This window comes from Mercurialis annua, linkage group LG5, assembly GCF_937616625.2.
Source record: "Mercurialis annua linkage group LG5, ddMerAnnu1.2, whole genome shotgun sequence".
Lineage (NCBI taxonomy): Eukaryota > Viridiplantae > Streptophyta > Magnoliopsida > Malpighiales > Euphorbiaceae > Mercurialis > Mercurialis annua.
In genome coordinates this window covers 364,430-378,569 of record NC_065574.1, presented here as the reverse complement: position 1 = coordinate 378,569, position 14,140 = coordinate 364,430, and the positions used below count along the sequence as shown (strand labels likewise).

At 35.6% G+C, this 14,140-nt stretch overlaps 2 protein-coding genes across 2 annotated transcripts; one reads left to right on the top strand and one right to left on the bottom strand.

Moving 5' to 3' along the window:
- Positions 1–7,574: 7,574 nt before the first annotated feature.
- Positions 7,575–8,650, top strand: LOC126682348 (heavy metal-associated isoprenylated plant protein 37-like). The gene is made up of 3 exons (XM_050377998.1): positions 7,575–7,654; positions 7,754–7,832; positions 7,923–8,650. The coding sequence occupies exons 1-3, from the start codon at positions 7,631–7,633 to the stop codon at positions 8,540–8,542; spliced, it is 723 nt and encodes a 240-aa protein (XP_050233955.1). The 5' UTR covers positions 7,575–7,630; the 3' UTR covers positions 8,543–8,650.
- A 2,125-nt stretch (positions 8,651–10,775) lies between these two features.
- Positions 10,776–13,293, bottom strand: LOC126682347 (WD repeat-containing protein LWD1). Its single transcript, XM_050377997.2, has 2 exons — positions 12,103–13,293; positions 10,776–11,985 (listed from the first exon to the last, which is right to left on the bottom strand). The coding sequence occupies exon 1, from the start codon at positions 13,186–13,188 to the stop codon at positions 12,148–12,150; it is 1,041 nt and encodes a 346-aa protein (XP_050233954.1). The 5' UTR covers positions 13,189–13,293; the 3' UTR covers positions 10,776–11,985; positions 12,103–12,147.
- Between the last annotated feature and the right edge of the window lie 847 nt (positions 13,294–14,140).

Below are 14,140 nucleotides of genomic sequence, written 5' to 3'. Positions count from 1 at the left end.
CAATTGAAAAAAGAAGAAGCAAAGGCATGCATGTTCAATGCCTATTATATGAATGGAATAAACTTTAAATTCTCAAATCTTTAATAAATTATTCACATCATAAATTTGGAGTCTATAGCTACTTCAACTTGGACTGCATCAGTTCCCTCATCTTTCCACTCTACAATTATACCTCAATATCTCCACGTGTACGGCTCTCATGCCCTTGAAGTTTGTGAATTATGATTTGTTAATGAGTTCCTTAAGATTTACAAAAATGAAACCAAAGAAAAAGTGATTAAAGGATGATCATTGGTTTAGTTTATAATGCTTTGGACCGAATATGGGATCCTTATTGTCATTACAGTACAAGGCCAATCAACCAAAATATCAAATAGCATCATTAATTAAAGAAGATACCTCCTCAAACATCATTTACTTCAAACCAATATTTTTTTTAATAAGCTAAGCTTCTTATAGTTATAGTCCGGTAAAATGTATGACTTTCTATTTGGATTAAATTAAGGGCTACTTATAAAAATATCTATTTTCGTCCAACTATTTGTGATAAATTTCTGTTATTCTTAGTAAGTTTTCTAAAAAAAATCATTGTATTTTTTTAAAAGTGTATCTTTCTTAAAGAATAAAAGAAACACATTTTTGCAAAAATAAAAAAAATAAGAGAATATACAGTGTAATTTCCCCTTAAATTAATACACGCAATTTTACAGATTAGAGAAAATTTTACCCGTAGGGTATGAACTGTTCAAAATTGTTATTTCCATATCTAAACTTTGATTTTTTTTTAAAAAAAATAATGTTTTAACTTTAAATAAAATAAAATTAAACAAGTATGTTATCTATTTTTCAATCACCATTGTGTTGAAAAGATAAAAATAAGTCACACATTTACTAGAGTTTCGATGTCATATTAGCAAAAAAAAAAAGAAAAAGTTTGTATAAATACACTAACCTATGTGGAATCAAAATGAAAATACATTTGCAAATTTAAATTTTATTTTTACTACTATTGTTAGTTTAGTTCATTGATTAAAAATGACTAAAGACATTCGTTTAATACACTTATGAAAAGTTAAAACACTAAGGAAATAAATGTCCAGCACATTCAGAAAAATTCAGACACATTTGGTATATTTTTTCTAAAATTTAAGAAAAATTAATGATCTTTAAAGTAAATTAAATAAAATAGTCTTCGTTTCTAAATAAATGTTATAAACTTAATTTATAACCAACAAAGCCTTAATAGTTAAACATCGTATAAAAGAATTGTACAATATATTAAATTTGGGGGTCGGACTTCAGTCCAGCGCTGGACCGGTCCAGCGCTGGACCGGTCCAGCGCAAGGAGAGCCAAATATTTTGGCGGTCGAATAAGACAAAAACAATTAGCTACTTGTATAACCGGTTAAAGCAAACAATAATTATAAATAGGTACACGTGACATTATGGCATATTTCAAACCCACTCTCATCATTTTGATGGTGGATACACTCTCCACGAGTTAAAAAGTATATCTCGTTAAACAATATTATTTTAAAAAAATATTTCTTACATGTGATTTTTTTCAAAACCACTCTCATCTATAGAGAGAGTGAATACACTCCCCAAAGATATATAATAGATAAGCATAGATACGAGGGTTGAACAATTCAGATGAAATAGTGCATATAAAAATTAATAAAAACGACGTACATTTAAATTAAAATAAATTCATCTAATGGGAACAAGTAGACAAAAGAAACATAGATAACCCCCTCTTTATAGAGTTTGAATCCAACTGGTTAAGAGTTACAAACTTTTCTTTACAAAATACGTCTTTTTGTGAAGAGTCACCATGCAATCACACATTCACCAGAAACGTTTGAATTTCTCATCATTATAAAGCTATAGGTATTCGAGTAAAGTTTCAAGGGACGTTTGAATCGGTTCAATCGGATATTGGAAATTAGAGTTATGCCTATAACACAACAAGATAACTATAGATACGAGGCAGATATGCTGAATTCGACTCTATGGACTAGTTAATTAATCAAATTCACTATCCGGAGACACAAAAGAAATAAGAAAGCTGGCCGGATCTCTCCGCGCAGATTACCTTTTTTTACGGCTGAGGTGCCTAGTGGACGAAGTTAAAGTAAAAGACATGGACTTTCTGGCAACGGAAACGGTTTATAACTATTTATAATTATTTTACTTTTCCGTTCAAACACACGTCACTTTTAAAGAGAATTCATAATGATCTATTTTTTTCCGGGTAGTTCCACAGCTTGCTATAATATTTTACTTCGATTTGTGGATTTACGAGAATCAAGTTTACTATCAAGAGACATAAAAGAAATAGAAAAGCTGGCCGGCTCTCTTCCTGTATGATCAGAACTTCCTGGAGATATGACTCCACTTTGGGTTAATAGCTTCATGATTATTTATCTTCGGAATTGGTAAAATAGATGCTTGTTTATTTTACTTTTTACCGGTCTATATGTACGTCGCTTTTACGTGGATTTGTATTCCGGAGTCCGATCCGAACGTCTCTGGACGTCCTTCAGCTTTCGTGGGGGACAGCCCACCCGGATTCGTCTTCTAAAAAGGGCGAAACCTCCCTTGAAGCCCCTGCGTGTGCAGAGCCACGGTAAAATCTACACCATATCCCGGCGGCTATCGCCCGGATAAAAAACGTAATGGTGCCTGTATCCGTATAGATCCGCTTTTCTTATTTTTTAGAGAGTTCGATAAAAAATAAAGTACATGCACACATCCTTTGGGAGTTTGATAAAAAAACAGACTATGGTTTTGAGCAAATAAACTGTTGTAGAACTTTGGGTTAATAGCTTCATGATTATTTATCTCCGGAGTTGGTAAAATACATGCTTGTTTATTTTACTTTTCACCGGTCTATATGTACGTCGCTTTTACGTGGATTTGTATTCCGGAGTCCGATCCGAACGTCTCTGGACGTCCTTCAGCTTTCGTGGGGACAGCCCACCCGGATTCGTCTTCTAAAAAGAGCGAAACCTCCCTTGAAGCCCCTGCGTGTGCAGAGCCACTGTGAAATCTACACCATATCCCGACGGCTATCGCCCGGATAAAAAACGTAATGGTGCATGTATCTGTATAGATCCGCTTTTCTTATTTTTTAGAGAGTTCGATAAAAAATAAAGTGCAGGCACACATTCTTTGGGAGTTCGATAAAAAAAACAGACTATGGTTTTGAGCAAATAAATTGTTGTAGAACTTTGGGTTAATAGCTTCATGATTATTTATCTTCGGAGTTGGTATAATAGATGCTTGTTTATTTTACTTTTCACCGGTCTATATGTACGTCGCTTTTACGTGAATTTGTATTCCGGAGTCCGATCCGAACGTCTCTGGACGTCCTTCAGCTTTCGTGGGGGACAGCCCACCCGGATTCGTCTTCTAAAAAGGGCGAAACCTCCCTTGAAGCCCCTGCGTGTGCAGAGCCACGGTGAAATCTACACCATATCCCGGCGGCTATCGCCGGGATAAAAAACATAATGGTGCATGTATCCGTATATATCCGCTTTTCTTATTTTTTTTAGAGAGTTCGATAAAAAATAAAGTACAGGCACACATCCTTTGGGAGTTCGATAAAAAAACAGACTATGGTTTTGAGCAAATAAACTGTTGTAGAACTTTGGGTTAATAGCTTCATGATTATTTATCTTCGGAGTTGGTAAAATAGATGATTGTTTATTTTACTTTTCACAGGTCTATATGTACGTCGCTTTTACATGTATTTGTATTCCGGAGTCCGATCCGAACGTTTCTGGACGTCCTTCAGCTTTCGTGGGGAACAGCCCACCCGGATTCGTCTTCTAAAAAGGGCGAAACCTCCCTTGAAGCCCCTGCGTGTGCAGAGCCACAGTGAAATCTACACCATATCCCGGCGGCTATCGCCCGGATAAAAAATGTAATGGTGCCTGTATCTGTATAGATCCGCTTTTCTTATTTTTTAGAGAGTTCGATAAAAAATAAAGTACAGGCACACATCCTTTGGGAGTTCGATAAAAAAAAAACAGACTATGGTTTTGAGCAAATAAACTGTTGTAGAACTTTGGGTTAATAGCTTCATGATTATTTATCTTCGGAGTTGGTAAAATAGATGCTTTTTTATTTTACTTTTCACCGGTCTTTATGTACGTCGCTTTTACGTGGATTTGTATTCCGGAGTCCGATCCAAACGTCTCTGGACGTCCTTCAGCTTTTGTGGGGGACAGCCCACCCGGATTCGTCTTCTAAAAAGGGCGAAACCTCCCTTGAAGCCCCTTCGTGTGCAGAGCCACGGTGAAATCTACACCATATCCCGGCGGCTATCGCCCGGATAAAAAACGTAATGGTGCTGTTGGGTTTTCTAGGTTCATAACGCAGCGGAATTTCAAAAATTTATCTAAAAACCCAAACCAAGATCCATGTAATTCGAATTAACAGAATAAGTACTTACTTGTATGTCGAATTCAACAGCAATGTAGGAAGGAAGGAGGTGGTTCACTTTGGTGATACCTGGCCTCGGATCAGAAACACCTCCAATAGAACGCGTCCTCTACGAGTATCCACACGAACAGACCATAGCCAAAACTAGTGCTTGTGTGCTAGCACTATTGCTTCACAAGCAATTTCGAATTTTAGTGATTTAGTGAATAATGAATTTCGTGATTCTCAAACCAATTGCTTAATGTGTATTTATAGTGATACAACAACACTAGGGTTTGAGACAAATTCGAATTTCAATCTCATTGCAATTCTACAAGTTTATATTTATCAAAAACTCCTTTTTGATAATCATCCATATATATATATTAATTACTATATTTATTATCTTCCAAAAATAATAAATTAAGGAAAACACTTATCCTTAAATTTCGAATTAATATATATATTTATTAATATATATATATATATATATATTAATAAATATATATATTAATTTTCGTAATATATATATATATATAATTAATCACTTAATAACATTGGGCTTGTACAACCCGTAACTGTTTTGGGTCTGTTCTTAGTGTGCGACCCTGTAGGTTCATATAACGTTGGCAGTAGGCTCGAAATCCCTATTTCAGCCCACAAGTCATAAGTGGCCTCTAGCACGACATTATGACTATCCAAGTTATACGAATATCGATAATCCGATTTAACCATTTACAATAATATTTTAATCCCTTTGTCTCTCGATATCCAGATTGAATATAAGGCATAGTCATGTCATCCTTATAATATTCAATCATTAGTTTCTTGACTTTAAGTAGACTGAAAATGATAACTCTTTATCAATTCATTTAGCATGGCCATGCATTTCCTTCAGTCTATCTTCTTCAAGGGGCCCATAGATATCTTACTCAAATAAATGAGGGACAAATTCCTTCTCAGTCACTCATATTTCTCACATAGTTACTTTCATATCCAATGACAATCTATTCCATTATCCTGTTAAAGATAATGTAAGACTGTATCAAAATATGAAATAGCTATGTAGAAATCCATGATGATTTCAAGGTCAAAGGATTATACTAATAGTACTGTAATGAGAAATACTTATGACAGTGATCTATGTAGTATTCTCATAGTGGGTCATCCAGTGCCTTATTTCTCAAATAGCACCTATGATTTGACTTAATATCTCATATACATGATTAGTAAAACATAATCATCAGTTAACATCATATTAGTCTCAATGTTCTATTAAGACTAGGGATCTATGGTATATAATTCTTTTATTAAACCTAAGGGTTCTACTATCAAGTCACATACTTGATGACCTTAGAGAGAATTAACCATTCAAATATTTTAATCATTAATATAAAATGATAAAAACTGCCAATCTATAAATAACAAAATGATAAAGTCAAAACATGGTCAAACATGATTGACCTAGTGCATATCACTAACAGCCTGTATCCGTATAGATCCGCTTTTCTTATTTTTTAGAGAGTTCGATAAAAAATAAAGTACAGGCACACATCCTTTGGGAGTTCGATAAAAAAAACAGACTATGGTTTTGAGCAAATAAACTGTTGTAGAACTTTGGGTTAATAGCTTCATGATTATTTATCTTCGGAGTTGGTAAAATAGATGCTTGTTTATTTTACTTTTCACCGGTCTATATGTACGTCGCTTTTACGTGGATTTGTATTCCGAAGTCCGATCCGAACGTCTCTGGACGTCCTTCAGCTTTCGTGGGGGACAGCCCACCCGGATTCGTCTTCTAAAAAGGGCGAAACCTCCCTTGAAGCCTCTGCGTGTGCAGAGCCACGGTGAAATCTACACCATATCCCGGCGGCTATCGCCCGGATAAAAAAACGTAATGGTGCCTGTATCCGTATATATCCGCTTTTCTTATTTTTTTGAGAGTTCGATAAAAAATAAAGTACAGGCCAACATCCTTTGGGAGTTCGATAAAAAAAAACAGACTATGGTTTTGAGTAAATAAACTGTTGTAGAACTTTGGGTTAATAGCTTCATGATTATTTATCTTCGGAGTTGGTAAAATAGATGCTTGTTTATTTTACTTTTCACCGGTCTATATGTACGTCGCTTTTACGTGGATTTGTATTCCGGAGTCCGATCCGAACGTCTCTGGACGTCCTTCAGCTTTCGTGAGGGCCGTCGCAATGCAAGCCTATCCAGTTATAACTCATTCTGTTTTAGATGCTAATCTCCATGGAAAATATTTACAATTCACCATGAGAAACCTGACCCATATATGAACACATTAAGAATTAATTACCTAAATCGTAATATTAAAAATAAGATTTTAGAACTACTTTAAACACGAACCACCCAAGAAAGCTTCATCTATTTTTTCTAACATGAAAGTATATTTTTATCTACTAAATATCTATTATAATCTGGTAAATAGGCATCATTCGTTTAAATTCAGCACATTCTTAGTTTGTTGAGAGCGAGTAGGTGAATTTCCATTTTTCTGCGTGGGCCCTCTGAGAAATCATAGTGCAGTATCATGTGTAATACACGCGTGTATATGCAACACACACTTGGTTATTTCTCCTGAAGTTGGTGTGTTTTTTTTATAATATGGGGCCGGTAACAACCTACCAGCACAGTTATCAAGAGGTAAAATTGTTGTCTTATTCGTTTTGTCGTCTTGCGCTGGACCGATCCAGCGCTGGACCTTAGACTATCCCTAAATTTTGTTTCATATTCAATTTAATGAGATCCGATGAATTGGTACTATTACGAAGGCGGAAAAAATATATTATTAAATTAGGTTAAATTTAGAGCAAAGTGAAGACAGAGATCTATGGTGAGATTACAGAATCTAATAGTAGCATAGGTGGCAAAGTCAAACTGTTAATGAGGAAGCAAGCTAACGTACTATGGCCTGTGTTGTTTTTCAGGCAATAAGTTGCATCATATTTGCTTGCATAGAAAGCTGTCTACTACTTCACTTTTGCGTTGGAACTATATACAGCAGAAACCATATTTATATACAAAAGAATCAACTATTAATTTATTTATTAAATTATTCCTTCTTTTTGCATGATATAAATAAATGGAACCTGACCACCCAATAATTCATTGCAGAACAAAAAGATCCTTTTCTTTCTCCTCCAGGCTCCAAGCTTCAGCAGCTTCTCTGTCAGGAAATATGTCCAAGGAAGCTGACTTAAAGGTTCCAATTCCTGAAAACATTTTTATGTAGTTTGTTTCTTTTACTTCTTCTTCTCAGGAAATTGTGACTTGTTTTTAATTCAATCTCACTTGACTCCAGAAGATCCAACTGAAGGTGTCTGTAATCTGCTGCGACGGCTGCAAGAGGAAAGTTAAGAAGATTTTGCAGGGCATTGAAGGTAACAATGAAGGAAATTAAGCTTCTGTTGTTGATTTCGGATGGATGCCTCTTTTCGTGGTGATAATTTTATATGAAACTCATGTTTCAGGTGTTTTCAAGATTGAAATTGATGATTTGCAAACTAAAGTTACAGTTTTAGGAAATGTGGATCCACAAATTCTGATAAAAAGACTCCTCAAAGCTGGAAAACAAGCCAAATTGTCGAGCCTTACAAGTCAGAATGCTCGAAAGGAACAGAAAGAAACAGACACTATTAGATCTGTGCCAACAAACGACAAAGAACGCCCAGAATCTGAGATTGATCAACCAAAATCCTCAGAATCGTCAGGAAATGCTACTAATAAGAATAAAGAAACAAGTTATTCCAATCCTAAAGTTATCAGAACAGAAATTCCTCCCCCTGCCAAAGAAAACAAGTGTTCAGTTTCAAACAATACAGTTCAGGATTCAAGTAATTTCAGCACTTTGAATCAGTATTGTTATAAAGTAGAGCCATATCATACAGTACCAATGCCGTATCATGCAGTGGCAATGCCATATTATGCAATACCCTCATACACAGTTAGTCCTCTGCCTCCAACCTACGGTCAGGAATACTTACAACAAGAAAGACCAGAGCCTTTTCAACCACCGTTATTCCAGGAGCCAATGGCACGAGTCGGGGATTACTTTAGCGAAGAGAACACAGTTGGATGCCATGTAATGTGAGATCTGATGAATTATGGGATTAAGATAGCAGGAAGAGACTATTAGTCTATTAGTCCTTAGCCAAGTTTACTTTTCTAAGGACAGAATTAGCTCCTCTTTATTTTTGTAGCCTAACATCACTATTTCTTATTCTTCTTCTTCTAATTACTAGATTATTATTCTACATCACTATCAATTTTGTTTTCCCCAGCAATGGGATTTAATATACGAGTTTCAGTAATTAGACCAACTAGTTGCCTAGAGTTGATGAAAAAAAGGTTTGACAAAGTCTAAACTCCGAAACGTAATAGAATCCGAGAAATTTCCGTGCGGACGTAGAAAATACATTTTTTTTGCAGGTTAAGTACTTTGCTTGACTATTGCTTAGATGTTTTGGAAATTTTTCAGAAACTTGATGTTCTTCAAGGAAAGCTGTTTCCACATCCTTCTGTACATTTCCAGGATTTATCAACAGTTTAATGTCCAGGAAACCTAGCTTCAGTCGCAAGAAACAATCTTCATGCTCTCAGGTCAACTGTAGCGCATAAAATTAAGAAAAGATTGTTATTGGAGGGGATCAGAATCTGAAAACACAGCCATAAAAAAGAGGAGGCAAGGAAAAAAAGAAGGGCATTAGGAGGCCTTATTTTAGTGTTTTTACTTCCACTAATCGCCACATCTGGATTCGTGGCTACTGTTGTTAACGTCCCTTTATTACTTCAATTCGTTAAGACTTGTTTATGCTTTTATAGTTTTTGGTTCTTGATTGTCAAGGTTTTTTTTTAGTGAGACACTGCCTTTTAAATAGGTTATATTTTTCATTCCCAACTTTGCTTTCTTTGATTGTAAGAGATTCTTCTTTCTATTTCCATCTGTTTGCTTCATTGATTCATACTTTACTACAGCATAACATAAATATTGCTGCTTGTTAAATTATGGCAAATTTTTTCAATTCGAATCGCTGATGGTGATGATGTGTGGAGTACCGAGACCTAAAAACTATAGGCATTTTCAGGCGAATTTTGGCGTTCATGTCAATATTGATTAATCAAAATTCAATTGTCGATTTGAATTTAAAAACGTTTGTGTTCTTAACTGTAAAAATTAGAAGTTCATACACTAATCATACACCTTAAACTCCAAATCCATTTAAAAAAAGAACTCTAAATCCATTCATGATTTTAGTTGCATTTATTGAACTCAAAAATGAATTATGTAGCATTCTCTAATGGCTTAGATTAAAGGCCATATTTGGTTCATGGAATAAGTGCGGAATAGAATAGCTATTCTGTATAAATTGACAATTCTTTACTTTGGTTCATGAAATAGGTATTCCAAAAAATTGTGATTCCATGATTTTGTGGAATAAATACTCCTCTCAAAAACTAAAGAATAGCTATTCCATTCCTTATGAAATATCTATTCTATTTCATGCTATTCCATTCCATGAACCGAACATGGCCCAGATCAATAGTTAGTTACTCTTTTTGTCCTAAATTGATGGACACTAGTTCAAATTTATTTGTCTCCTAATTTTTTAAAACATGTGTTTATCCTAAGTTGGCTATCAATTTAAAACAGAGGTAGTATTATTATTATTTTTGCCTAGATAGTCTTTAATGAATCCCTATCATAAAGACTTCACTACTCTTAAATTATAAAATGTACTCATATGAGAGTGATCCACCCTAAAAATAAACCGGATCTGAATAAGTATTTCAAAGAATAATGATGGATGTTTATAGTTAACATTATTTTTATCCTTGATATACAAGTGGGGTAGTCAAGGATTCTTAACTAGGCATAATTAACTTTGTCATGCATCTCATCTACTACTAAATATTTAGTGGAAATAATTTGGATTGGTAAAGAGCTTCAAAATCAACAATTATATTAAGAGTTGAACACAAAAGGTCTAATCTCAAGAGGACGTCCCCAACGAGTGCTTTAACACAAAAGCAAATGGCAACGGTTAAAATTGAAGCATTAGGAACAAATTCTAATCCTAGTGGATGAAGGTACACCACAATTTTTCTTTCAAATCTTTCTTAGTTTACCATAGTAAAGTATAAAAAAGGCTAATATTCTGGACTCAAACAATCATTTCTACCGTATCAACTTGATATATATCAGAGTAGCTCATCTTAGGCGTTGAGATTACTCATAGGAATACCTTCCAAAAATGCATCAACAACAACAGTACTTTTGAATAAAGGTAGTAATTATTGATCCAATCCGCCAAGTCGGTCCAATCTAAAAAAATATTCATGCAAACTAATTGATAAATTGATTTGTTTTTACTATTTTAATTTTTTCCAGATTATGTTTGAATCAATCCAATCCGATCCGAGTCTCATTAGCTCACAAGAATTCATCAAAATAGCTGATGTATTAGAACCGGAAATGAACCTAACCTAAACCAAGATGATCCAAGCCCGAAATGATCCGAAAGAATATAACCAAAAGTGACCTAAACCCAAAACGATCCAGCCTAACTACACAACCTGATCCAATTGCCACCTCTACTGATGAGTTCAACAGATATGCGAAGTTGAATAAGTATAGATGCGAACCATTAAGAACAAGAATCAGGTTTCCGGATATCACAAACAATAGTTTTATGGCAATCTCACCATGCTATGGAAAGCGGATTTCACTGATTCTTGTAAAGCACTCCAGGGAGCAAATGATAGTGCTAGTGTTTGGAATGCTGAATTTCAAGATTGTCCAATATACTAGCATGGATATCTGTGGATATTACTTGAAACTTTGAGAAAGAGATGATCAGGCAGACTTGAGATTTGTATATAGTAGAAAGAAACTAAGAGTAAAAGGGCAAAACAACTATTTCCCCTTAAAATTGTCTATACCCTTCCACCTTCACCTTACAAAGGTGAGCATGTTCTCAACTTGATTTAAGCTCATACCATATTTCCAGACAAACAATTGAAAGTAGCCGGAAAACATGCTCCCATCATAATGCATGCCAGAATGAGGAAAGCCTTCAAGGGCAACAACGTGAACAAATATAACAATGAAAACTTGACTTGTGTTTTTCTCCCAACTCTAACCAGGCAAATTGGATAATCTCAGTAACTCTATAGTATAATTCTGCCTCTTCTACTGCAATTTAATGAACACAACAATCTCCAAACTTCATGAATGAGAAACCATTTTGTAGATTAAAATCAACCTCTAAGATTTCAAACTAACAAAAACTACATCTAACTCCAATTAGAATGGAAAATGGATCAGTCAAACATCATATATATATTTCATGGTAATCAACCTTCAACCAAGCAGCGTAAGAAAATGGCTCTTAAGCTGGCAAAAGCATAAGAAGCTGCAATGTCCTAAACTTAGGTCCCAAAGATGAGACTTGGTTCACCTCTTAACTCTCTAGTCTTTTAATCAAACTTTCGCTATCGGAATATAATAACGGAAACTAAATGCAACTTCCAAATCTATAAAACAGAAGAGAAATAAAAAGAGCAATATCAATTAAACATAGTAAGATAGACTAAACTGGAACAGCAGCAGTGAGAAGCAGGAATAAAGATCAAACATTTCTTTCCTTTTACCTCATTTTCCTGAGGACAAGACGAAACTAAAAGCAATGATTTGGATTAAACCCTAAGAATCTGCAACTTAGTGGAGAAAGCAATAGCAACCCAATCAGGCTGAGAAGAAGACCATTGCAATTGTTCAATTTCAGCACCCGCAGTATAAGCTAAAATAGGGTCCAAACCACCTTCCACAGGCTGACCCATACTCGATAAATCCCATATTAAAGCCTGTGAATCATCCCCAGCCGTACAAATATGACACGAGCTATGCGGCGCCCACGCTATCGCATTCACACTCGCGTGGTGCCTCTGCAGCTCCACAACCGGCAGAGTCGGAAATCTAATATCTAAAACGACCACCTTCGCACTGTCCATTATAATCGTCGCCATATACCTGGGGTCCTGCTTGTTCCACCCTAGCCGCACTAACGGCGTATCCGGTTCCGAGCTTTCGTAAATTATAGTTGAGTGTTCTTTGTCGCGAAGGTCGAAAACCCTAACGGAGCCGTCAGCGGAGACGGAAGCGAAGACACCGACGCCGCCCCACGCGATGTCGTAGACCTCTTTGTCGTGTGCTATGAGCTGCGTGTCGACTGTTTCTCGTTCGATGTCCCAGATCGTGCACGTGGTGTCTATGCTTGAGGTTCCGATACGTTTGGGTTCGGCTTCGTTCCAGTCGAAGGAGGTTAACGGGCCGCAAAACTCGCTGCTCTTGTTTCCGTTGAGTAAAGATTTGAGCTCCACGCGCTGGTGATCGGTGTCGATGCGCCATATACGGAGGAAGTCGCTGGAGGTGGCTAAGAGGTCTGGTTTTTGGCATTCTTTGTCGGGTATGAACATGGTTTTGGTGGGAGGGTAAGGGTGTTCGAATGAGAGATTGGGGTCGGATCGGATTTCTCCGTTGGAATCATCGAGCTGGACGATTTCGACTCGGTTCTGGTATTGCTCGAGAAGGCTGGCAATGGCGAGACGGTACTTTTTGTCACGACGGACGCTCCAGTTCATGGCGTAGATGTGCCATGGAGCTTCGAAGGTGTAGATCTCGGAGCGTTTTTGTTGCTCGTCTGACCCGTCTTGTGCCGGATCGCTGGTTGCGCCCATGGGTTGGATAAAAATGATAGGGTATGTAATTGGATAATGGCGGAGACAGAGTTGATTTTGTGTGTTGTGATTTTGATTTTAGGAAGATGCGAGTGAAGTCAATGTACAGCTTTCATACTTTGACTGCATCATTTCTAATCTATGCTTAATTAAATTGTTACTAATAGTCTGAGTAGGTAGGCTGTTTTCATGTAATACTAGTATAATTTTAACACTAACAACTACTAATATAGATTAAATTCTATCTCTGAAAATAAAATAAAATTATTAATATTAGGCAAAAAGGTACTAAAAAACCCTCGTAGTTTTTATAAAAGTACAAGTCAATCCTTTTACTTTTTAGGGTATAATTAAGCCCTCTTTGTTTTCAAATGAAATAAATAACCCCTTTCATCCAGCATATTTAAAAAATACTCGTTAATGGCTAACATGTCTCTCATAATCATATAGGAAAAAAGTTCAAAAATAATTTTAATGTTTAAAATATTTACGGAAAATTTGAGGGGGTAAGCGTCCCAAAAGTAAAGCTAAAGGGTTTATTTGTTCAATTTTAAAACAATAAGGGTCTAATTGTTCAATTTTAAAAATACGAGGGCTTAATTGTGCCCTAATAAAGTAAAAGGGCTGATCTTCTTTTTTGAGAAAAATTGAGGATTTTTTTGTACCTTTTGCCTTAAAATTACTATATACATGCATATTCCAATAGAGGTTTATTTTTCTTCAACAAATAAATAAGGATAAATTTATATTTTTTTAACAAAACATATTTTTTTAATGACGAACACCAAATTAGCACAAACCCAATTTTTCCCAAAAACCATCAAATTCAACACTCGAATAACCTAAAAAGCCCAATTTCCCCTGAAAACCTAAACGCAAACTCATACGGCACAATTTTAAACAAACTAAACAGAGATATAACACACGAAACATAAAAGAATCTAAACTACAT